We start from the raw sequence: 24,637 nt of genomic DNA, 5'->3' as shown, positions 1-24,637 counted from the left end.
ACGCGCCACCATGCCCAGCTAATTTTTTGTATTTTTAGTAGAGACGGGGTTTCACCATGTTGACCAGGATGGTCTCAATCTCTTGACCTCGTGATCCACCCGCCTCAGCCTCCCACAGTGCTGGGATTACAGGCTTGAGCCACTGCGCCCGGCCAAATCCTCCAGATTTTTAAATACCAGCAACTGGCCAGGCATGGTGGCTCACTCCTATAATCAATCCAAGCACTTTGGGAGGCTGAGGTGGGTGGATCACTTGAGGTCAGGAGTTCAAGACCAGCTTGGCCAACATGGTGAAACCCTGTCTCTGCTAAAAATACAGAAATTAGCTGGGCATGGTGGGAAGCGCCTGTAATTCCAGCTACTCCGGAGGCCGGGGCAGGAGAGAATTTCTTGAACCTGGGAGGCAGAGGTTGCAGTGAGCCGAGATCGTGCCACTGCACTCCAGCCTGGACGACAGAGAAAGACTCTGTCTCAAAAATAAATAAATAAATAATATTAATTAATTAATTCATTAATAATATGTAATACATTGAGCATTACTACTAGTACTAGTAATAATAATACCTGGTTTATTGAGTGCTTACTATGCCCTACATGCTATTCTAAGCACTTTACATGGATAATCTCCCTTCCATCTCCTAACAATACTGAGGGCAGTTCAATTGTATGTAAGAATGAGACATGAGGCCGGGCACGGTGGCTCACGCCTGTAATCCCAGTACTTTGGGAGGCTGAGGCAGGTGGATCACGAGGTCGGGAGTTCAAGGCCAGCCTGGCCAAGATGGTGAAACCCCATCTCTACTAAAAATTAGCCATGCGCAGTGACACGCACATGTAATCCCAATTACTCAGGAGGCTGAGGCAGGAGAATCGCTTGAACCCAGGAGGTGGAGGTTGCAATGAGCCGAGATTGTGCCATTGCACCCCAGCCTGGGTGACAGAGTGAGACTCTGTCTCAAAAAAAAAAAGAGAATGAGACATGAGATTTGACCTCAAAACTCACACATCCTCTTGAGTAGTTGAGGGGAAGAGCTGAGCCCCGCTGTGCTGAATGTGACAGGCCCGGGAGATGTCACACACCCATCTCACCAAGCAAGCCCTGAGAGAGAGGCAGTATGATGCCTGTTTCCTGGAGGGGTAGACTGAGGCAGGGAGCAGTGGAAAGACTTGCCTGGGGCCACAAGCTTCAGAGTCTGGTCTGACTCCACACTTCTTTCTCATTTCTGGCTGTCTCACTCGTGACGCTTCTACGTTTCCCCTGCCTCACACTGGGAATTCCCTGAGGGACAGCCCTGAGTCACCTGTCTTATCTCTCCCCAGGATGCAGGAGACAGGGAGGCTTGGTGAAGGTCTTCCGTTTTTTGTTTTCTTTCTCTTTCTTTCTTTCATTTGTTTGTTCGCTCTTTCCTCTTCCTTCCCTCCTTCCTTCCTTCCTTCTTTCCTTCCTTCCCTACCTCCCTCCCTCCTTCCTTTCCTTTCCTTGCTTTCTTTCTTTTGACAGAGACTTGCTCCATTGTCCAGGCTAGAGTGCAATGGTGCGATCTCGGCTCACTGCAAGCTCTGCCTTCTGGGTTCAAGCAATTCTCTCTGCTTCAGCCTCCCGAGTAGCTGGGATGACAGGTGCCCGTTACCACATCCAGCTAATTTTTGTATTTTTAATAGAGACGGGGGTTTCACCATGTTGGCCAGGCTGGTCTTGAACTCCTGAACTCAGGTGATCACCACCTTCGCCTCCCAAAGTGCTGGGATTACAGGCGTGAGCCACCATGAAGGCCTTCCGTTTGACAATATCACAACCACAAAAGTGAAAACTTCAGGAACATGCCTATGGATTTTTGGGTATTTGTCAAAACAGCTGGCTTAATTTGCTCACCAACTGTAATCACTTAATTCACTCACCAAAATTAGAGCTGGAGCGTTAACTTGCTTCCCAGGGACTAAACCCAAGTGCAGATGGGTTTTATTGGGTCTGCTTGGTGTTTTTTTAAAGTTTCTGAATTAGTTGCTGGTATGTATGTATGTATGTATGTATGTGTGTATTTATTTTGAGTTAGAGTCTCACTCTGTGGCCCAGGTTAGAGTGCAGTGGCACGATCTCGGCTCACTGCAGGCTCTGCCTCGGCCAGGTTCAAGCAATTCTCTTGATGCCAACTGAACCCACTACAACCTCCACCTCCCAGGTTCAAGCGATTCTCCTGCCTCAGGCTCCTGTAATTTTCCTGGGATTACAGGTGCACACCACCATGCCCAGCTAATTTTTGTGTTTTTAGTAGAGACAGGGTTTCACCTTTTTTGCCAGGCTGATTTCAAACTCCTGACCTTAGGTGATCTGCCCACCTTGGTCTCCCAGAGTGCTGGGATTATAGGTGTGAGCCACCACACCCTGCCAAATGTATTAACATATCATAAAACAAGTGTGCAATATAATATGCTCTACATTATATATTAATTTAGTATATAATATACTGTATAATCTATACGTTATTAATTATACAGGATATAGCATAATATATGCTATTTATTAGCTAATGAATGTGTAATATAATGGATTCTACATTATATATTATATACAATATATTATACATGCATTATTATATAATATGTAGCATATTACATACAGTTATGTATTAATTATATAATATAGGTGCATGCATAATATGCTATATTGTATATTAATTTGTTAATGTACATAATATGTAATAAGTGCAATATATTCTCTACATTATATATTAATTTATTACATAATATATTGCATATATTATACATTATGCTATATGTAATAATATAAATTGCATATATTATACATAATGTAGTATATATTCACTTATTAATATATTATAGATGCTATGTAGCATGCAATATACTATATATCTCTATGTATCTCTCTCTATGGTCTGGCTCACTCTAAGTAGGAAAAAGTACTTTATGCAGTATTTAGCAAATTCAGGGCCCATATTTCTTCTGTATCCCCCAGTACCTAACATAGTTCTCGGTCCATAGTAGATAATTAGAAAACGCTGTTCCGTGACAGTAACCCCAACTGCTCTACGTGACACCTTTGAGGCGTCAAAAAATGCCACCTCTCCCAACTTAACCTCTAAACCAGCACCCCTATAAGCAGCTAGAAAGCAACCCTGAAGTCCCAGTCCTGCCCCCCTCCATGCTGAGTGACCTTGGACTGCTCCCTTTCCCTCTTTGAGCCGCAGAGTTCTCCATCTGGAATACAGGTGTCCTTGGGCCCCGAGGTTCGCCCTGCTCTTTACCCAGGCGCGGCCCGGACCCTGGCCGGGGGGCTCACCGATGCTCTCTGTCTGCACGTAGCACTTGCTGCCCAGGCAGTACCGCCACAGGCCCTGGTGGGCGAAGGTGCCTGACAGCCGGTACTGCATCCAGTGGTCTGTTGCCGTGGCCACCACCAGGAGGATGGTCCCCACCCAGGCACAGAACAGGCCACCACCCATGAAGCTGTACATGGTGAGCTGTGGGGAAGGGGAGAGATGGGGTTGGGAGCTGGATTCCTCAGGCTTGATGGAGGAAGGAACTGGGGGAAGAGTGGGCTCGGGAGTGGAATGCCAGGTGCCTGGGAGAAAGACATGGAGACCTGAACGCCTGGGTCCTGGGGGAGGAGGGGACTGGGGGCCTGGACTCCTGGGTCTGAGGCAGGAGGATGGTAGGGATCCCGGAAAGACGAGACGGAGGAGGGGCTTGATTCTTGGAGCCTTGCATCCTGGGAAAGAGAGGGCGGGGGCCTGGACTGCCAGGTTCTGAGCAAGGAATAGGCTGGAGGCCTAGATTCCTGAGTCCTAGGGGAGGAGGAGCCCAGGGGCCTGGATTCCTGGGTGCTGGGTAAGGAAGGAGCTAGGGGATAGATAGCAGGTGGGACATCAGGTCCTGGGAGAAGAAAGAGCTGGGACTCTAGACTCCTGGGACCTGGGGAAGAGGGGGCTACAGGTCCCATGCCTGGTGCCTACCTGAGTGGCAGAGCCTGCCGAGCCCTCCTACTGCCACAGCCCCTCTGTGCAGACTGAGCTGAGCCTGGGCACTGGCCTCTCGGCCCCCTTAGGTTCTCCAAATCCCTTAAGCCTCCCTGCACAATGGTCCCACGACCCAGTAGCTTCCAGCAGGCAGAAATGCAGCGGTGGCAGAGGCCTCAAATGGAATTCGCTGAGGCAGGCATCCAGGGGGTTCCCTGCCCCCAACCGCTGCTCACTGACCTCTGTGACCCTCCCCTGGACACACTACATTATCACCAGCGTTGCTCACAGCAATCCGGGCTTTGGCCGAGCTGTGTAAGTGCGCATGCACACACAGACACAGACACACAAGATACAGGGAGAATCACGCGTTTATTGTTCAACCAGGGCTTCCTACCTGAAGAGCAGGCGGTGGGGTGGGGGGAGTCACAGGTGTCTGGATGTGTTGGACCAGTGGGCTTCTTTGTGGGGTGGCATCATGGGGCTATCACAGTTGGGGCTGGGACAGGAAGGAAGGTGAGGATGGACACAGAGCTGTGGCTGAGGTTGGGGATAGGGCTCTTTGGGGCTGTAGTTTCAGAGGACATTAAACATGGGCTGATGAGAAAGGGGTTGGTAAGCAGGGTGGGTTAGGGTTGAGGTGCAGAAGTGAAGCTGGGATTGGGGGCAGGGATGGGAATGAATGGGCTCGGGAATAGGGTGTTGAGAGTGGGGGAGAGAGACGCAGAGAGGAGCAGCTTTGGGCTTAGGAAGAGGGTAGGGGATGGGGTTGGAAGAGCCCTGGGGGTCGAGAATCAGGCAAGGATTGTGGTTGGGGATGGCGCTGGGCATGGGGTTGAGGCCATCAAGGAGACAGGCCTGACAGGGCATTCAGGGTTTTCTTCTGGCTTGGGATTCTAAGTCAAGGGACTTAGGTCAGGTTCACCAAGTGGCTCACAGGAAGCACTCCTGGGACCATGGTTTGGGGGACAGGGGAGGATGGGAACAAGATGTTTCTGGGGTTCTTCTGACAGAGTTGAGGTCACTCCAGGCCCCAGGAAAAGCCTCCTGGGTGACTGTGATCCCAGGCGCTGGACCCTCTGGGATCCTAGTACTCTGTCTCCCAGTCCTCAGCAGCCGGTGGTGTTTCCAGGGGTGGCTCCGAACCATGAGCTTCCTTCTTCCCACCCTGGGCAGGTAATGTTGGTGGTGAGGGCAGCGTCACTGGTGGGGTCCTGGGGCCAGCCCCAAGGCCCCCCGCCCAGCCCCTCTCTGGCTGCTCAGCTCTCCCGGGACCCCATCGATGTGGGCCCCGGCCCCAGCCTGGCCTGTGTCTGACTTCCCAGCCCCCACGTCCCCTTGGAGGCCTCCTGACTGTGCCTGGCTGGGTGTGGCCTGCCTGGGGATAGCAGGGGCAAGAGGGCAAGGACTGTTGGAGGCTGTAGACCCCAAGTAGGGCACTATGCAGGAGGCAGGAGAGGGTGTCCAGGCGTATGGGCACGGTGACAGAGGCCACGCTCTCCGGGAGCCCCAGGTGGGTGGGGTCTGTGACGCCCAGGAGCCAGGGTGGCTGGGCTGAGACAGTCGAAGGGGTCCATGGCTCAGTCCCAGAGGATGGCAGGGACAGGTTGTTCCTAGAACGACAAAAAGACACGTCAGTGGGACTCAGCATCTATTTCCTTCCTTCCTTCTTGCTGATGGGCTGTCTCTGGACCTCTGTTGAGAGTAGTCATCTCTCTCCATCCTCAGTGTCCGCCTGTGACTTCCTCACCTGCTTCTGCCTTTTTGTTTCTAATCCGTGTCTCTCTATAGAAAAACAAACAGCTCTGCCATTAACTTCAGCATCAGACAACTCAGTTCCAATTTCTGGTCGCCTCGCCTATGGTGGTGTATCTTTGGACAAGTCGTTTTCCTATTCCAAACCTTGTTTATCGCCACAGATGGCTTTGGGTGGTAACAAAGGCGCGTATGACAGGGCTGGGTCTGGTAAGCGCTAAAACAGTGGACAACTACGATTTCTCTAGCCCTCTGGGGATCCCTGGAGTCTTCAAGTTTCTTGGTTTATTCTTTAAAATGTCTGTTTGGGCCAGGTGTAGCGGCTGACGCCTGTAATCCTAGCACTTTGGGAGGCCGAGGTGGGCGGATCACCTGAAGTCAGGAGTTCGAGACCAGCCTGGCCAAGATGGTGAAACCCTCTCTACTCAAAATACAAAAATCAGCCGGGCCCGGTGTCACATGCCTGTAATCCCAGCTACTCGGCAGGCTGAGGCAGAAGGATCTCTTGAACCCGGGAGGTTGCAGTGAGCCAAGATCACGCCACTGCCCTCCAGCCTGGGTGCAAGACAGTGCAAGGCTCCGTCTTGGGGGGGGTGGGGGACAAAATAAACAAAAAAAATTTTTCTGTTTGATGAGTATACGTTTCTAGCTCTCCGCCTATTTCTAAATATCTCGCTCAACTCTTTCACCAAGAGCCTCTAAGATTCTGTTTCTACGAGACGGTACTTGGGCCTTTTTTGTTTTTTCTGATTCTCTACGCGAGTCTGCTCAGCGCGCCATTTCTCTCGGGTTTTCTGTCTCCTCCTCTCTCTGGGTGTCTGTCCCCCTCTCAGGAAGTCTTCGTTTGTCTCACCCTTCGGGCCCAGCCCCGTCCTTTGGCTGTTCCATCACCACTGGGGTCCTCTGAAGTCTCTTCTAGCAATTTCGCCTCCGAGATCCTTCCAGGGCCCGGGAAGGTTGGGGAGGGGCCCAGGCCGAGAGAGGCGGGGCTCGGCCGGGTTCGGAATGGGGCGTGGCTCGCGGAGTGCTCCGGAACTCCGAAGGAAAGAGCGCAGGCCGGAACCCGGATCTAGTTCCTCAAGACCGCCACCTCAGGCCTCCAGGCCCTCCTCAGCCCCACCTCCCTCAGACCCGAGTCCAGACCCCAGCCCCTCAGACCCAGGAGTCCAGACCCCCAGCCCCTCCTCCCTCAGACCCAGGAGTCCGGATCCCAGCTCCTCCTCCCTCAGACCCAGGAGTCCAGACCCCCAGCTCCTCCTCCCTCAGACCCAGGAGTCCAGACCCTCAGCTTCTCCTCCCTCAGACCCAGGAGNCTCCTCCCTCAGACCCAGGAGTCCAGACCCCCAGCTCCTCCTCCCTCAGACCCAGGAGTCCAGACCCTCAGCTTCTCCTCCCTCAGACCCAGGAGTCCAGATCCAGCCCCTCCTCCCTCAGACCCAGGAGTCCAGACCCCCAGCTCTTCCTCCCTCAGACCCAGGAGTCCAGACCCTCAGCTTCTCCTCCCTCAGACCCAGGAGTCCAGATCCCAGCCCCTCCTCCCTCAGACCCAGGAGTCCAGATCCAGCCCCTCCTCCCTCAGACCCAGGAGTCCAGACCCCCAGCCCCTCCTCCCTCAGACCCAGGAGTCCAGGCCCCCAGCCCCTCCTCCCTCAGACCCAGGAGTCCAGACCCCCAGCTCTTCCTCCCTCAAACCCAGGAGTCCAGACCCCCAGCTTCTCCTCCCTCAGACCCAGGAGTCCAGATCCCAGCCCCTCCTCCCTCAGACCCAGGAGTCGAGATCCAGCCCCTCCTCCCTCAGACCCAGGAGTCCAGATCCAGCCCCTCCTCCCTCAGACCCAGGAGTCCCGGCCCCCAGCCCCTCCTCCCTCAGACCCAGGAGTCCAGACCCAGCCCCTCCTCCCTCAGACCCAGGAGTCCAGATCCCAGCCCCTCCTCCCTCAGACCCGAATCCAGATCCCAGCTCCTACCCCCTCAGACCCCAGGGTCCAGATCCGCAGCTCCTCCTCCCTCAGACCCGGGAGCCCAGGCTCCTCCAGCCCCACCTCCCTCAGACCCGAGTCCAGACCCCAGCCCCTCCTCCCTCAGACCCGAGTCCAGATCCCAGCTCCTCCTCCCTCAGACCCAGGAGTCCAGATCCAGCCCCTCCTCCCTCAGACCCAGGAGTCCAGATCCAGCCCTTCCTCCCTCAGACCCAGGAGTCCAGACCCCAGCTCCTCCTCCCTCAGACCCGGGAGCCCAGGCTCCTCCAGCACCTCTTCCCTCAGACCCCGGACTCTGGGTCCCCAGTCCCCTTCCCCTCTCAGATACAGTAGTCCTGAGACCCCTGCCGCCTCCTCTCTCTCTCTCTCTCTCTCTCTCTCTCTCTATTCCTGCAATATCCTCAAGACACATACTTTAGGACTCAAGGGACATTTTAGGTAGGGAAATCTGGACATGTGGACACTCCCCAGGACAGAGGGCATGGTAGATGGTCTGGGAGTCTTAGCCATTCGAGGTGCCATGTCTCTAACTTGCTTTGTAACTCTAGATCCTTCCAGTCAGTATGCCTCAGTTTCTCCATCTGAGAAATGGGGCTAATACTACCATCCAGGTTATTGTGATATTATGTGTGAATTAGTAAACACAGAATCTGGACAATTAGTCTCAACAAATGAGACTTATTGTTACTGCTGGTAGTTGTGACAGTATTTTGCTGAGAAGCTATAATTCTTACATGCATTCATTTAAGAAATAGTTATTCAATGCCTGCTATGCTCAGGGCTCCAGGCTGCCCACTGGGGACAGAATAGATATGGTCCCTACTCTCAGGAAACTTGCATGCTTGTAAGGGAGACAGACAAGACATCTGTAGCATGTATTCTGTAAGAATAAGTACCTGAAGATGTCAAATTAGGGCAAGGGGGTATAGAGGCACCAAAGCAGGGAGATACAGTAGATAAGGTGGTCAGGGGCGGGACCCGGTGGCTCATGCCTGTAATCCCAGCATTCTGGGAGGCCGAGGTGGGTGGATCCCTTGAGGTCAGGAGTTTGAGACCAGCCTGGCCAACATGGTGAAACCCCATCTGTGCTAAAAATACAAAACTTAGCTGGGTGTGGTGGCACATGCCTGTAATCCCAGCTACTCTGGATGTTGAGGCAGGAGAATCACTTGAACCCAGGAGGCGGAGGTTGCAGTGAGCTGAGATTGCGCCACTGCACTCCAGCCTGGGCAAGAGATCGATGCCCCATCTAAAAAATAATAATAAAATAAATAAAAATACAAAAATTAGCTGGGCATGGTGGCGAGTGCCTGTAGTCCCAGCTACTTGGGAGACTGAGGCAGGAGAATCACTTGAGCCTGGGAAGCAGAGGTTGTAGTGAGCTGAGATCACACCATTGCACTCCAGCCTGGGCTACAAAGCAAGTCTTCGTCTTAAAAAAAAAAAAAAAAAAAAAAAGGTAGATTAGGTGGTTAGGAAAGGCTGTTACGGGAAGACTGGAAGTTGAATATTCCTGGGGAGGGAACAGCTTCTGAAAGTAAAACAAGCATAGTAATTCAGGGACTGGAAAAAATCAGCCAAGTGGAGAGGGATAGGTCTTTACATTTTTAAATAAATGCTTTATTTTGCAATACTTCTTTTGTGTATTTTTTTGAGACAGGGTCTCCCTCTGTCACCCAGGCAGATTGGAGTACAGTGGCGTGATCATGGTTCACTGCAGCCTCAACCTCCCAGGCCCAAACCATCCTCCTGCCTCAGCCTCCTGAGTAGCTGGGACCAGAGGCGCACACCACCACATGGGATGCCTTATTTAGGCTGGTCTCAAACTCCTGGGTTCAAAACATCCTCCTGCTTTGGCCTCCCAAAGTGCCAAGGGATTACAGGCATGAGCCACCATGCTTGGCCCGGAATACTTTTATATTTACAGAAAAGTTACAAAGATAATACAGAGAGTTCCCATCTACTCCTGACTCAGCTTCCCCTAATGTTGCCATCTTACATTGTCGTGGTACATTACAACTAAGAAACTGACAGGCCTATTAGGCAAACTGCAGGCTTTATTTGGATTTTACCAGTTTTTACACTAATGTCCTTTGTTTCTGGTCCTGGGTCCAATCTGGACTACCACACTAGATTTAGTCATCCTCTCTCCTTAGACTCCTCTAATCTGCAGCCCTCTCTAAGTCCTTCCTGGTTTTTCACAACCTTGAGTGTTGGGGAATGTAAGTTATTTTTTAAAATGGAGGGGTTTTTCTTTTTTTTTTTTTGAGACAGGGTCTCCCTCTGTCACCTAGGCTAGAGTGCAGTGGCACTATCTCAGCTAGCTCACTGTAACCTCCATCTCCCCGGTTCAAGTGATTCTTCTGCCTCAGCTCCCTTAGTAGCTGGGATTACAGAAGCCAACCCCCCACCACGTCCAGCTAATTTTTGTATTTTTGGTAAAGACGGGCTTTCACAATGTTGACCAGACTGGAGGTCTCTTTTAATGAATAATCTGAACTAATTTAACCCGCATTTAAAAGAATTTATTTATTTTAATAGAAGTCTGTCAGTGTTGACCAGGTTGTTCTAAAACTCCTGACCTCAAGCAATCTTCCCACCTCGGCCTTCCGAAGTGCTAGGATTACAGGCTATTTTTAAATTTTTATTTATTTATTTAGAGACGGTCTCTTTCTGTCGCCAAGGCTGGAGTGCAGTAGCAATTTCAGTTCAGTGCAATCTCCGCCTCCCTGGCTTAAGCGATTCTCCTGCCTCAGCCTCCCAAGCAGCTGGGATTACAGGCGCGCACCACCATGTCCAGCTCATTTTTGTATTTTTAGTACAGATGGGGTTTCCCCATGTTGGCCAGGCTGGTCTCGAACACCTGGCCTCAAGTGATCCTGCTGCCTTGAGTGCCGGGATTACAAGGGTGGGCCACCGTGCCTGGCCCACAACATTGCATTTTGAGGAGGAGAAATCCCTAGCACCAGGGCTGCCCTATGCTGGACGATGTTGCTGGCACCGTCTGGTTGGAATAGAATTTTTGCCGAGAGAGCTGGCTTATTTTTCTTTCCTGGAGACGGATGAGAACCCGGATTTCCAGATTTCAAGTCTGGGTCTATCCATCTGGTTACTTTAGATCCCAGAGACAGATGGTGCTCACTGCTCAAGTCCAGGGTCATGGGATTGTTCTAGCTTGTTCTTTTATTGCGTCTCCTATTACTGAGATCAGGGTCTGACTTCAAGGGTCTGACCTCTTTGCTTACCACGTATTTCCCCCTTTAATGCTCTTTCTGCCCGGGCCCCGACCCCGGTGCCTTCGCAGCGCCAGAAGAAAGGAGGCGGGACCTTATGTCGCTACAGAAATGCCCTTTCCTCAGCTTCCAAAATTGACAGGTTAGTTCTGAAAACCGACCAATCAACTTCTGCGTAAGGTGGTGGGAGCGAGACTTCCGCTTTGTAGGGAACCCGGAGGCGATTGGTTAGAGTCCTGCCCACTTCTTGTTCCGCGACGCGAGCCACTATCCTCGGCTCTGATTGGCCAGAGAGCTCGCGTCGCTTTTGAATCCCCACCCTGCGGACTCCGCCAGCCTCGCTCTCTCCCTCTAGTGTGCAAGCGCCTTTCCGCGCCTTCTTCAGGCGTTTTTGCCCAGGCTTTTGTCTGCCCTTGTTCCGGGTGGTCACGGCAGCGTCCAGGAGACCCGGCTCAAGCCTGGAGATGCAGAGCCGAGCTTGGATGGAGAGAGGACCCTGTGTTACTGAGGGGAGAATCCCTCTCGGCATCTCCTTGGCCCAATGGGGGGTCCCATTGACCCATCCACCGCTTAGAACCAGCCCTTTCCTTTCACTCCCCACCCCCCATCCCTACTGATTTTTAGACCCTCAGAGTTCCAAGATTCGACCTTATGCAGGGGCTCACAGATTTCCTTAACTCCCCCTCCTCCCCTGTCCCCCTTCTTCCTTGGAGATCCTGGGGTTCCTGCTCTTTCCCATTTATTCAACCCCTTACACTTGGGGACCCTTCCAAGGGCAAGGTGGGCGCCTCCCACTGCCTCCCCTAACCTCATGACCTCTCCTCTTTTAGGTCTAGGAGGTCATCTTTGCTCCCGTCTCTAAAACCTCCCCACATTTAGATGCGCTCACCTAGCTTCTCCCCTCTCAGCCCCGTCGAGGCATCAAGGTTTGGGGATCACCTTTGTTTGTTTTTTGAGGAGACTGACTCTCGTTCTTTCGCCCAGGCTGGAGTGCAATGGTATAATCTCTGCCTCTTGGGTTCAAGTGATTCTCCTGCCTCAGCCTCCCGAGTAGCTGGGATTACAGGTGCCCGCCACCAGGACTGGCTAATTTTTGTATTTTTAGTAGAGATGGGGTTTCACCATGTTGGCCAGGCTGGTCTCGAACTCCTGAACTCAAGTGATCCCCCCACCTGGGCCTCCCAAAGTGCTGGGATAGGAGGCGTGAGCAACCGCACCCGGCCTAAGCCTTAGTTCTTCATTGTAATGAGAGGAAGTACAAGAAAGTACAGATCATGGGCGAGGAGTCCAACTGACATGCTTCAGTGATGTGACATACTGACTCTGCCCCTGAAAAGCTGTCACCTTGGGTAATTTGCTTAGCCTCTCTGAGCTTCAGTTTCACTCGGGGCTGGCTGATAACACTCAGAGTTGCTATGACATTCAAACATGGTCATGTATATAAAGTGCTCAGCATGGAGCTTGTTCTCATTAAACCCCATGGCACGTGGGCATCTCTGCTTTTAATGTACATATGTGTACACAGTCCAAGTGATAGAACATCAGGATTAGCGGGAGCTGGGAGGGTGGAGGAGGCAGCACCACCTGATATTTAGGTGGAAGAATGGCTGGGATTTGCCAACATGTGGAATGAGGGACAAGTCAAAGTTGTCCCTAAGATTTCGAGTTTGGGCAATGGTGGCATGGTAAGCTAAGATCAAGGATATAAGGGCAAGAAGTGCTTTCAGGCTGGGAGCATTTAGGAGAGCATGGGAGGATAATGCATGTGTTTCGGACATGTTAAGGTGCTTATAGGGTATCCACACAGAGAGGTCTGGGAAACAAGGAATACATGTGGGCTGGGTGTGGTGGCTCACATCTGTCATCCTTGTCTTCTCGGTAGCTGAGGCAGAAGAACTGCTTGAGGCCAGGAATTTGAGATCAGCATGGGCAACAATGTAAGACCTCATTTCTACAAAAAATTTAAGGCCAGGTGTGGTTGCTCATGCCTGCAAAATCCTGGCACTTTGGGAGGCTGAGCTGGGTGGATCACAAGGTCAGGAGTTTAAGACCAGCCTGGCCAACATGGTGAAACCCCATCTCTACTAAAAAAACACAAAAACTAGTCAGATGTGGTTGCACATACCTGTAATCCCAGCTACTCGGGAGGCTGAGGCAGGAGAATCTCTTGAATCCCGGAAGCAGAGGTTTCAGTGAGCCGAGATTGTGCCACTGCACTCCAGCCTGGGCAACAGAGCAGGACTCTGTCTCAAAAAAAAAGAAGAAGAAATTAATGTGGTGCTTTTCTGGAGCTGGAGGCTATTGATGTAGGTGTGGGAATTACTACTTGGGAGAGTTCATCTCTGCCTGTTCCAAAATCCATTGTGAGCACTGCCAGTGCTTTCTTCAGCTCTCATGAGATTGGGGCAGGAGTGCTGCCATCTTCATGTTAGGCTGTCTTAGTCAATTTATATTGCTATAACAGAATACCACAAACTGGATAATATTTAATAAAAAAATTGGCTGGGTGCGGTGGCTCACACCTTTAATCCCAGAACTTTGGGAGGCCGAGGTAGATGGATCACCTGAGGTTGAGAATTCAAGACCAGCCTCACCAACATGGAGAAACCCCGTCTCTACTAAAAAGTACAAAATTAGCCAGGTGTGGTGGCACATGCCTATAATACCAGCTACTTGGGAGGCTGAGGTAAGAGAATCACTTGAACCAGGGAGGCGGAGGTTGTGGTGAGCAGAGATCACGCCATTGCACTTCAGCCTGGGCAACAAGAGCAAAACTCCATCTCAAAATAAATAAATAAATAAAATAAAAATTAAGTAAAAAAAATTATTTCTAATGGTTCTGGAGGCTGCAAAGTCCAAGATCAAGGCACCGGCAGATTATCTGGTGAGGGCCTGATCTCTGCTTCCAAGATGTGTCTCTCTTACATGGAAGGTGGAAGGGCAAAAAAGGGGCAACATTGTGTGAAGCCCGTTTTATAGTCTTTAATCCCATGCATGGGGGAGGAGCCCTCATGACCTAATCACGTCCTAAAGGCCCTGTCTCTTCATACTATTTGCATTGGGGATTAAATTTCAACATGAATTTTGGAGGGACATAAACATTCAAACCATGGCAGAAACTCTTTGCAGAGCCCTTTTGCTGCTGAAACTTGCAGGTAGGGGTATGACTTATTTAATAAAGATGACCTTTTCTGTATAGATGATACCTAGCCGATGTTGAATAGGACATTTTCTGTTTTTTGTTTGCTTTTTTGTTTGTTTGTTTGTTTGAGATGGAGTCTTGCTCTGTGACCCAGGCTGGAGTGCAGTGGTTTGATCTTGGCCCACTGCAACACCTAGCTCCCGGGTTCAAGCGATTCCTCTGCCTCAGCCTCCCAAGTAGCTGGGATTACAGGTGCCCACCACTACACTCAGCTAATTTTTGTATTTTTAGTAGAGACAGGGTTTTGCCGTGCTAGCCAGGCTGGTCTGGAGCCCCTGACCTCAAGTGATCTGCCTGCCTTGCCTCCCAAAGTCCTAGGATTACAGGCATGAGCACACTGTGCCCCGCCCTGAATAAGAACTTTTCTGTTGGTTCTTTTTTGAGATGGAGTTTCGCTCTTGTTGCCCAGGTTAGAGTGCAATGGCACGATCTTGGCTCATAGCAACCTCCACCTCCCCGGTTCAAGCGATTCTCTTGCTTCAGCCTCCTGAGTAGCTGGGATTACAGGCATGTGCCACCACACTTAAGTTTTTGTATTTTTAGTAGAGACAGGGTTTCTCCATGTTGGTCAGGCTGGTCTCAAACTCCTAACCTTAGATGATCTGCCCACCTCGGCCTCCCAAAGTGCTGGGATTACAGGCATGAGCCACTGCGCCTGGACTCCTTTTCTTTTTCTTTTTTAGAGACAGGGTCTTGCTATGTTGCCCAGGCTGGAGTGCAGTAGCTATTCACAGGCACAATCCAAACTCCCGTGCTGGCCTCCTTTTCTTTTCTTTCTTTCTTTTTTTTGAAAGAGTCTTGCTCTATCGTCCAGGCTGGAGTGCAATGGTGCAATCCTGGCTACTGCAACCTCCGCCTCCCAGGTTCAAGCATTTATCCTGCCTCAGCCTCCCAAGGAGCTGGCATTACAGGCGCGTGCCACCACACCCGGCTAACTTGTATTTTTTTAGTTGAGATGAGGGTTTCATCATGTTGGCCAGGCTGGTCTTAAACGCCTGACCTCAGGTGATCCGCCCACCTCGGCCTCCCAAAATGCTGGAATTACTGGTGTGAGCCACCGCAGAATGCTCAGCATGTTGTAAGTTTGTTGTTCTTCCTTCCCTTTCCAAAGCATTCCCGCCTCCTCCATCCCAGCATGTGCTTGCGCTTCTTTAGATTTGTGGGTCTGAGAGCGCACTGGCGCCTCACCCACACGCGGTCTCCAGCTTTTCCAGTCCTCGCCCTGAAAACCTTCTTCTAGTCACAGATCTAGTCATTTTTGCCACGGCTACTCTTGAACTCTTTATTGACCTCTGCACCTACTTCCTCTTCTGTGAAAACAGATGAGTTTATGTAGATTAAGATCTAGCAGACATCTGTAGACATATCAGGTGGTAAATATTTTAGGCTTTGCAGGCTAGTGACTGAACTCTGCATGAAAATAACCGCAATATATAAAGGAATGAATGTGAATGGGTGCCGTGCTGAAATCATCTCCTTCCCAGGGTCCATGAAAGTCTTCTTCTTTGAGCTTTTCCCCCAATCATTTAAAATGTAAAAACATTCCTAGCTTGCAGGTGCTATGAGAATAGGGAGCAGACCAGAGGTGACTTAGGAGGCTTGTTGGCAGATTCCTGCCTAGTTTAACAATCTCCCTCTGTTGCCAAGGCTGGAGTGCAGTGGCACGATCTCAGCTCACTGTAACCACTGCCTCCCAGGTTCAAGCAAGTCTCCTGCCTCAGCCTCCTGAGTAGCTGGGGCTACTGGTGCACCACCACGCCTGGCTAATTTTGGCATTTTTAGTAGAGACGGGGTTTTACCAAGTTGGCCAGGCTGGTCTCAAAGTCCTGGCCTCAAGTGATCCATCCGCCTTGGCCTCCCAAAGTGCTGGGATTACGGGTGTGAGCCACTGCGCCCGGCTGTGTCTAATCATCTAGTAATCCTCTGGGCTGGAGTTGGGGTGTGTCAGAGGCAAATTTTTGCCTGTCTTCTCAGAACACCATATTCAGAGAAGGCCACTCGGGACAGATTTGTCAGGCTGTTTCAAATGCCCAGGTCTGGGATGGGATGCCCTATCTGTGGAGGATTTTTTTTTTTTTTTTTTTTTTNTTTTTGAGACAGGGTCTCACTCTGTTGCTCAGGCTGGAGTGCAGTGGTGTGATCTTGGTGCACTGCAGCCTCTGCCTCCTGGGCTCAAGTGACTCTCCTACTTCAGCCTCCCAAGTAGCTGTGTTACAGGAAAGGGGTCCTGATCCAGACCCCAAGAGAGGGTCCTTGGATCTCACACAAGAAAGAATTCAGGGTGAGGCCATCAAGAGAAAGCAAGTTTATTAACAAGGTAAAGGAACAAAAGAATGACGGCTCCATAGACAGAGCAGCCCCGAGGGCTGCTGGTTGCCCACTTTTATGGTTATTTCTTGATTACATACTAAACAAAGGGTGGATTGTTCATTCCTCCCCTTTTTAGTCCACATAGGGCAACTTCCTGAAGTTGCCACGGCATCTGCAACCTGTCATGGTGCTGGCGGGAGTGTAGCAGTGAGGACGACCAGAGGTCACTCTCGTTGCCATCTTGGTTTTGGTGGGATTTGGCCGGCTTCTTTACTGCAGCCTGTTTTATCAGTAAGGTCTTTATGACCTGGATCTTGTGCCGACCTCCTGTCTCATCCTATGACTTAAAATGCCTTCACCGTCTGGGAATGCAGCCCTGTAGATCTCAGCCTCATTTTACGTAGCTCCTATTCCAGATGGAGTTCTTCTGGTTCAAATGCCTCTGCCAGCTGAGACCACAGGAACACAGCACTACGTCCAGGTATGTTTTGTACTTTTTGTAGAGACAGGGTTTCACCATGTTGACCAGGCTGATCTTGAACTCCTGGGCTCAAGCAATTCATCCGCCTTGGCCTCCCAAAGTGCTAGGATTACAGGCATGAGCCACCACACCCAGCCCACTTGGAGGCTTTTTTTTTTTTTTTTTAAATGAGAGAGAAATAGAGAGAGAGAGAGAGGGAGGGAGGGAGGGAGACTTTGCACTCTGTTATCCTCAAATTATTACTTTACCTTCTTCCCTAGCCGGGGTCCCAGTCCTAAAGCCCGAGACCCTCAATGGAACTTCACCTCTGCATAATCCGCCTGGGTGCCCTTGGGCATCCCGGCCTCAGGCCTGGGTCTGAGGCCTGGGAAGTTGAGCATGGCATAATGGAGCTCTTCTTGGCTCTTGTGGGATTCTGGTGCTTGAGTGGATGATTTGGATTCTGGGCAGCTGAACAACTGATATGGCTTTTTCTGGTTCTTCTTTGATTCTGGGCAGGGAGCACCTGGTGGAGGAGGTGTCTGAGAAGCGCTGCTTGATGTGGCCTTCTCATTCCGATTCGAAGCCTGAGGGATGAACCACCATCCTTCATTCATTCATTCAGCAAATATTTGAACACATGTTGGGCACTGATTTCATTTATTTATTTTTTTGAGACGTGGTCTCACTCTGTTGCCCAGGCTGAAGTACAGTGGCGTGATCTCGGCTCCCTGCAACCTCTGCCTTCCAAGTTCAAGCAATTCTGCCTCAGCCTCCTGAGCAGCTGGGACTTCAGGCATGTGCCACCACACCTGGCTAATTTTTTGTATTTTTAGTAGAAATGGGGTTTCATCATGTTAGCCAGGATGGTCTCAGTCTCCTGACCTCGTGATCCCCCCGCCTTGGCCTCCCAAAGTGCTGGGATTACAGGTGTGAGCCACTGTGCCCGGCCATTTGGGCACTGATTTATAGCACAGAGTGAAACAAAGTCCCTGCCCTTGCTTTGCTCAGCTTGCATTCCATCTTGGAAGCAGTAACAGAGAATACTTAGCAAAAGTACCCTAACTGGTAAGTGACAAACGACATCAAGAAATTTGAGCACTGTCAGAAGTCAGCAAAAGGGAGAGTGGGATGACTGTTTAACAGGGAATCCCGGGAAGTTCGAGACCAGCCTGGCCAACATAGCGAAACCCCATCTCTATCAAAACTACAAAAATTAGCCAGGCATGGTGATACATGCCTGTAGTCCCAGATACTCAGGAGGCCGAGGCAGGAGAATCGCTTGAACCTGAGTGATGGAGGTTATAGTGAGCTGAGATTGTGCCACTGCACTCCAGCCTGGGCAACAGAGGGAGACTCCATCTCAAAAAAAAAAAGAAAGAAAGAAAAGAAAAAAGAAAATGCTGATTAGACACCCACATGGGGATGCTGCATAGACAGTCTGCAGTTCAGGGAAGGAGCCAGGAGATACAGTTTTAGGGTCATCAGCGTAAGATGTTATCTCCTAATAATTTCCAGCATTTACAGAGTATTACCCAGGGGCCTGGTGATATTCTGAATATTTTATTATACAAGTACAATATATCTAACATCTAGCATCATCCTAGGAGGTGGCCACTAGTATCATCCCCATGTTACAGCTAAAGAAATTGAGGCACAGAGAAGTTAAGATACTTGCTTCATCACACAGTGGTGGAAGCAGGATTTGAACCCGGGAAGGCTGACTTCAGACCCCTCTACTGAGTCCCTAGGCTGTACAGTCTCCCGATGATACGAATAATTGTTAAGCAGTTAAGTGCAATTAGTAATTGGTGACGGTAACAATGGAATAATGGCTACGTATTGAGAAAGTGCATGTGTTCTAATCCTCAAACCAACTCTTTTTTTCCTTTTCAAGATGGAGTCTTGCTCTGTTGCCCAGGCTGGAGTGCAGTGGCGTGATCTCGGCTCATTGTAACCTCTGCCTACTGGGTTCAAGCAATTCTCCTGCCTCAGCCTCCCTAGTAGCTGGGACCACAGGCGCCTGCCACCACGCCCAGCTAACTTTTGTATTTTTAGTAAAGACAGGGTTTCACCATATTGGCCAGGCTGGTCTCAAACTCCTGACCTTGTGATCTGCCCATCTCAGCCTCCCAAAGCGCTGGGATTGCAGGCATGAGCCACTGTGCCCAGCTTAATCCTTAATCCAATTCTCAAAGGAGACAGGAAGAAATGAAGGCTCAGAGCAGGTGAGGGACGTGGCTGAGAAGCTAGTGCCAGCCAGGATATGAATTCAGTGCTATCGCTGGTGCTTTTCCCACCTTGATGTCCCTAAGACAAAGGGTACGAAAGTCAGAAAGCGGATGTGAGCTTTAGAGAAGAGGAGAGGCAGCATGGCCCAGACACTCACCCGGGGGCCGGCCTTCGGGACCACGTTGATGTAATCCAGGATGGTGCTGTGCCGGGAGAACCTGGGCCTCGGGGTCTCTGCCTGAGTTTGTTTCTTCAGTAGAATCTTCATGCTGAGGAAACAAAGCCACCTGTTTGTGCACTGCTGCACCTCTCCTCTTCCTGCGTCCAGACCCCAGACCCCGCCACTCCTCCTTTTAACCTACATGATCTGGGAGAGGCAGAGGAAAAGAAGAGCCATGATCATGATTCCCAGAACGGCTCCGATGAAGAACTCCTTTGAGACCAGTCCCTTCTTATCTGCACACGGAGAGAGTCAGGTGGGCATCTCCCATCCACGTGGGGCTCACGAAGCCCACTCCTCACTCGGCCTTCAGGCTTCCATTGCCCAATGCAGACATTGAATCTGCAACTCCTCTGTTTACTCTGAGGTGGAGTCTTGCTCTGTTGCCCAGGCTGGAGTGACCCAGCCCAGGTGTCAGGACTTTCCACTGTGTTTTCCTGTCTACATACAGATGCCATGGCTCTCCTGTGTCCCTCCCAGCTCCTGCTCCAACCACAGGCCCCTGCTCTCTGCCCTACTCAGCTTCTCCAAGAATCTCAGCACCCAGGCGGCCCCCTAACCTGGCAGCTGCAGGATGGAGCTGCTCTGGGCCCCGTGGACATTCCAGGCCTCACAGCTGAGCCTGAGGTGGGAGCTGAGTACCCCTCGGAGGCTCAGGGAGCTGTTGGCCCAGGGCCCAGCTGAGCTGGGGGTGACCTCGAAGGAGTCCCGGCTGCTGTTCCCCTCCAGCAGCTCCTCTCCAAGCTACCAGCGCAGAGAGGGGGCCGGGCTGGCCTGGGAGGAGCAGCTGCAGTGCAGACTCTCAGCCTCCCAGGAACAGGAGGGGCCCAGCAGCTGTGGGGGGTCTCTGGGGAGGGAGGACAGGACTCAGCAGGGACCCCTTCCTGGGACCCAGGTGCCACCTTTCTCCACTCACAGTGCACGGAGAGGCTGAGAGAGACATGCTGGGAGCCCAGTGGGTGCTGAGCGTGGCAGGTGAACTCTCCTTCGTGCTCCATTTGAACCTGAGGCAGCTCCAGGACCGCGGAGTCTGAGGGTGGGGAGGGGCTCAGGGTCTGTCCCCCCCGGGTCCAGCTCAGCATGGCTGGGGGACTGCTGTGGGTGACACAGGCCAGGCGCAGGCTTTGGCCCTCCAGGACTGGGACGGACGTGCCGTTCCCAAGGTTTTCCAGGACTAGAGAAGGAGGAGGCAGAATCAATGTGCAGCTTGGGGCACAGGGACCCTCCTGCGTGGGGACCCTCCAGATGCCTGGGCCCCCAGTTTAGCACTGAGAGGCCCTGGCTCCTCTGTCCCCTTTCCTACCTGTCCTGTTTGCTTGGGAAACCATCACTCTCAGGTTCTCTGGAGGATCTGAAATGGAGAAGGGACCGGCTCTAGATGGGCCAGGGGCTTCCCTCTGGGCAAAGGGAGCTGTCCTGGGAGACTGAGGTGGGGGAAGTGGGGGGATAGAAGGGCACAGCAGAATCACCCACTGAGTCTCAGACACAAACTGCATGAGTCTACACAGGTAAGAAGGTGGGTCCCCTAGGCCTGGGGTTCCAGGCCCCCTCAGCTCTGGAGCCCTGACTCTGCTTGTCTCAGTCCTTTCTTTGAACCAGTAGCCATAAGCTGGGGTAGACGCTGTCCAGTCCTTTTGGGAGTAGGAGAAAGAGCAGGACACAGAGACACACAGGCCCTCGGGCACCATCACTGACCTCTGCACTTGAATCCAGCCCCTGCGTCCCCACCCGTCCTCCCCTCCCAGATGGACTCCGGGCCCCTGCTGGGCACTCACACTGCACAGAGAGGTCCAGGGCTCGCTGCTGGGAGCCAAGCCTGTTCTCCGCTCGGCAGGTGTAGCGGCCTGAATCCCCGGCCTTCACCAGGGGAAGCTCCAGCCCCAGGGTTCTGGGGCCCCAGGAGTGGGACCAGGAGAGGACTCTGTCCTGCAGCACCCAGCTCAGCGTGGCGGGGGGCTGGCTGTCGGCAGCACAGAGCAGCCTCAGGAACTGGCCTTTCTGGGCTTCCAGATGTGTGAGATTTCCCTGGGGCTGGGGCTCCAGGGCTGGAGAGACAGAAAAAAAGAGAGGGAGGGAGAGAGAGAGAGAAGGGGTACAGGGAGGGGCACATCCCCTCATCCCCTGAAGCTTTTTCATCCCCTCTTTAAGGACTGGCCCAGTCCCAGCCCGATGGCCCTCAGTACCTGGCGTGTTGTCACGGGAAATACTGATAACAACGTCTCTGGGGGCATCTGCAACAAGATTCTGAGCTGGCTTCAGGGAGGGACAGTTTGTTCCCACAACCAAAAAACGGGGGAACTAAAGTGAGACTATCCAGAAGACAAGTGACAGCCAGCACCGGGGCTCACACGTGTGGACAGAGGACCAGAAGCCATTCCCATCCCCTCCCAGGGCTGTGCCGGCTTCCCAGGACCCCACGGCTTCCTCTCCCTGGACCCTCATGAGCTGGGAGCCGCTCACTACCCTGCTGGGCTCCACCTCCCCACCCCCCGGGTCTGTCTGCAGGCCCCACAGTCCCAGGCCACACTCACAGGCCACGCGGAGTTGGACGGTCCTCTCTGCACTCACACCCGCTCTGGAGAAGTCCACATGGCAGGTGAGGTCGGTGTCATGGTCCTGGGGCCTGGGTGTGAAGCTGAGCACTGAGAAGTGGGCGCTGCTTGGTCTGGTTCTTCTGGAGGAGAGGGCAGCCCCCGTCCAGGAGAAAGAAGGGGCTGGACAGTTCTCGAAGGCCCAGTTAAACACACAGATGACCATCACTGGCTGCCCAGGCTCCAGGGTCTCAGGGATGTAGACATCAGGCTTCTGAGTCAGGGCTGGGACAGAGGCAAGGTGGGGGGTGCTAGTGCTGCAGGGGTCCCTGAGAGTCCTCTCTGCTCAGCCCATGCCCAGGGTCCCTCCCCAGTGTGAGAGGCAGGAGTTCCCACCCCATTCCATACCTGTTACTTTTAGATAGAACTTGTTCAAGAAGTTGAATTTCACATAGCTTCCCCTCTCCACCCGAAACAGGTACCCTCCCGTGTCCTGCATCTGCGCATCTCTGATCACCAAGGAGCAGCTCCCCTTGCCGGGATCCCCCGTGAGCTGAAATCGGTCCCACGTGCTCATGTCCACCTCTCGATCTGGGTGGTTTGTTGCCACTGGAGCATCCTTGCTTGTCTCAGCCCTTTCTCGGAACCAGTAGCCATAAGCTGGGGTAGACTCTGTCCAGTCCCTTCGCGGGTAGGAGAGGTTGCAAGGCACAGAGACACACAGGCCCTCTGGCACTGTCACCGACCTCTGCACTTGGATTGAGAAGCCTCCATCCATAGCCTGGGACCCTGTGGGGAGACAGAAGCTCAACCTGGAACCCCAGGCCTAGCTCCGCCCCAGGTCCTTTCTGGCCCCCAGCCCACTCACCGCCCAGCAGCGAGGACAGCAGCAGTGGCAGCAGCATCTCGGCATAAGAGGCACAGGACCTGCCTGAGACTGGCCTGTTTTCTGGTGGTGCTGTGAATGGCTCAGGGCTCTTGGCAGAAGGGGGGAGCCGAGGGCGGAAGCTGAGCCCTGCTGGAGCCTGATGCGTGAAATGAGTTTCAGATCCTGAGGTCACAGGACTCCTTCCCCTTCCTCGGCATTCCCCTGTCCACCTTGCCCGCTTGTCTTCCGGGTCTCCTGGGGGCCCAGCCTGACCTTGGGCTTGTTGAGCTGGTCCTTCCAGAGCTCCCAGTGCAGGAGGGGAGGGCAGGCTTGTGTCTGCCCTGGGGGCCTGGCTGTGGGTAGGGCAGTGGGGTGGGGGCTCTCCCTCTGGGCCCTGTGTCATTGAAAAAGCAGAAGTGAAAGTCCACAATGAGCCCCCCTTATCTGGGTAACTGGTGGTGGAGATAGTGGGTACAGGGGAAGGGACAGTTGCTGGAAGGGGCTGGTCTTGTCAGATTAAATGCAAGATGTCTGATTAAAGCTAAATTTCACAGAAAAGATACACTAAGTTTTTATTTTTATTTTTTAGTATAAATATATCCTAACTGCTGCATGGGATATACTTATACCAAAAAGCAAAATAAATTTGTTTATCTGAAATTCAAATTAATTATTTTTTGAGACAGAGTCTCGCTCTGTAGCCCAGGCTGGTGTGAGAAGTGGCATGATCTCTGCTCACTGCAACCTCTGCCTCCTGGACTCAAATGATTCTCCTGCCTCAGCCTCTCGAGTACATGGGGTTACAGGCGCCCGCCACCATGCCGAGCTAATTTTTGTATTTTTAGTAGAGACGGTTTCACCATGTTGGCCAGGCTGATTTCGAACTCCTGATCTCAAGTGATCTGCCGTCTTGGCCTCCCAAAATGCTGGGATTCCAGGTGTGAGCCACCGCACCTGGCCTAAGATTCCAATTTAACTGAGCATGTTGAATTTCTTTTTTTCTAAATCTGGCCATCCTAGGGTGGTATCAGCCTCAGCCCTTCATTGCAGGGTCCAGCCCTGCAGGGTCTGGTGGGTGTTCTTTGTGTGCAGAGACAATAGATCACAGGAAAGAAAGATACAAGAATCAGAGATAAGAGAAGAATTCAGCTGGGCCCTGGGGACCACTACTACCTAGGCACAGAGTCCAGTAGTGGCCCCGAATGCTGGGACCTGTTGATATTTATTGTATACAAGGCAGGGGGCAGGGTAAAGAGAGTGAATCATCTGATGTGATTGATAGGGTCAAGCAAATCACATGCTTATAGCACAGGGGGCCCTCCCTTTCAGGTAGCCACTGCAAGGAGGGGAGGCACACACTTCAGCATCTTTCTATGCACTTATCAGAAAGATCAAAGGCTTTTAGGATTCCGCTATTCTTCTCACAACTTCTAAGAACTTAAAAAGAGCTCCAGGTGAGAAATTGGAACATGAAAGCAGACAAAGATGGTGACTATCAGACCACATCACCACAGAGAGGCATTTAAGCCACTGGATGTCTGCAGGCTGGCCTGGCTAATGTCAGGCCTTCCTCGAGAGCCGGGCAGAGCAGAGTGTTCTCTGAACTCCCCCAGTGAAAGGGAAACTCCCCTTCATGGCCTGCTAAGTAACAGATGCGTTCCCAGGTGCTGGCACAGCTGCAAGGTTCTCACTCTCACCTCCTGATCACTTCTCACAATGTCCCTTCTGTTCCTAATTGTATTTCACCTGGTTATTTCTGTAAGACTAAAATGATTCTATGCTATAATACTAAAGCAAAGATTAACAAAGAATAATGATTTAATAAGATTATATAGTTGATTATGTGATTGTTTCTAAATATATTTGGTATCAT

General features: G+C 51.9%; 3 protein-coding genes across 7 annotated transcripts in view; all 3 read right to left on the bottom strand.

The window, feature by feature from the left end:
- Positions 1-4,078, bottom strand: part of LIM2 (lens intrinsic membrane protein 2) — a 10,178-nt gene extending 6,100 nt beyond the window's left edge. Inside the window, exons 1-2 of one of the 2 annotated variants that reach the window (XM_017512437.2) lie at positions 3,972-4,078; positions 3,173-3,479 (exon numbers count right to left, since the gene is read on the bottom strand). In XM_017512437.2, coding sequence (XP_017367926.1) covers positions 3,173-3,473 — 301 coding nt within the window. In that variant the 5' untranslated portion in view covers positions 3,474-3,479; positions 3,972-4,078. The remainder of the gene's footprint in view (positions 1-3,172; positions 3,480-3,971) is intronic. The other variant, XM_017512438.2, reaches the window with a different exon arrangement.
- Positions 4,079-4,327: 249 nt separating this feature from the next.
- Positions 4,328-11,283, bottom strand: CUNH19orf84 (chromosome unknown C19orf84 homolog). Of its 2 annotated transcripts, none has more exons than XM_017512446.2 (2): positions 6,583-6,849; positions 4,328-5,587 (listed from the first exon to the last, which is right to left on the bottom strand). In XM_017512446.2, the coding sequence occupies exons 1-2, from the start codon at positions 6,615-6,617 to the stop codon at positions 5,062-5,064; spliced, it is 561 nt and encodes a 186-aa protein (XP_017367935.1). In that variant the 5' UTR covers positions 6,618-6,849; the 3' UTR covers positions 4,328-5,061. The 2 variants fall into 2 exon arrangements, 1 of the variants encoding a protein (XP_017367935.1); XR_005197432.1 differs by lacking the exon at positions 6,583-6,849 and adding an exon at positions 10,954-11,283 and having other exon boundaries at positions 5,523-5,587.
- Positions 11,284-16,439: 5,156 nt separating this feature from the next.
- Positions 16,440-23,242, bottom strand: SIGLEC10 (sialic acid binding Ig like lectin 10). Of its 3 annotated transcripts, XR_005197430.1 has the most exons (11): positions 22,765-23,224; positions 22,305-22,685; positions 21,897-22,181; positions 21,549-21,596; positions 21,141-21,410; positions 20,669-20,716; positions 20,282-20,539; positions 19,926-20,210; positions 19,508-19,601; positions 19,303-19,414; positions 17,160-17,500 (listed from the first exon to the last, which is right to left on the bottom strand). XR_005197430.1 is itself a non-coding variant. In XM_017512441.2 (10 exons), exons 1-10 carry the CDS (start codon positions 23,165-23,167, stop codon positions 17,225-17,227), a joined length of 2,175 nt encoding a protein of 724 aa, XP_017367930.2. In that variant the 5' UTR covers positions 23,168-23,238; the 3' UTR covers positions 16,440-17,224. The 3 variants fall into 3 exon arrangements, 2 of the variants coding, with proteins under 2 accessions (XP_017367930.2, XP_017367929.2); XM_017512441.2 differs by lacking the exon at positions 19,926-20,210 and having other exon boundaries at positions 16,440-17,500; positions 22,765-23,238; XM_017512440.2 differs by lacking the exon at positions 19,926-20,210 and having other exon boundaries at positions 21,141-21,596; positions 22,765-23,242.
- Between the last annotated feature and the right edge of the window lie 1,395 nt (positions 23,243-24,637).

This window comes from Cebus imitator, unplaced genomic scaffold (assembly GCF_001604975.1).
Source record: "Cebus imitator isolate Cc_AM_T3 unplaced genomic scaffold, Cebus_imitator-1.0 Scaffold473, whole genome shotgun sequence".
In the NCBI taxonomy this organism is placed as follows: Eukaryota; Metazoa; Chordata; class Mammalia; order Primates; family Cebidae; genus Cebus; species Cebus imitator.
The sequence above is the reverse complement of the archived record's forward strand: the minus strand, read 5'-3'. Positions and strand labels throughout refer to the sequence as shown.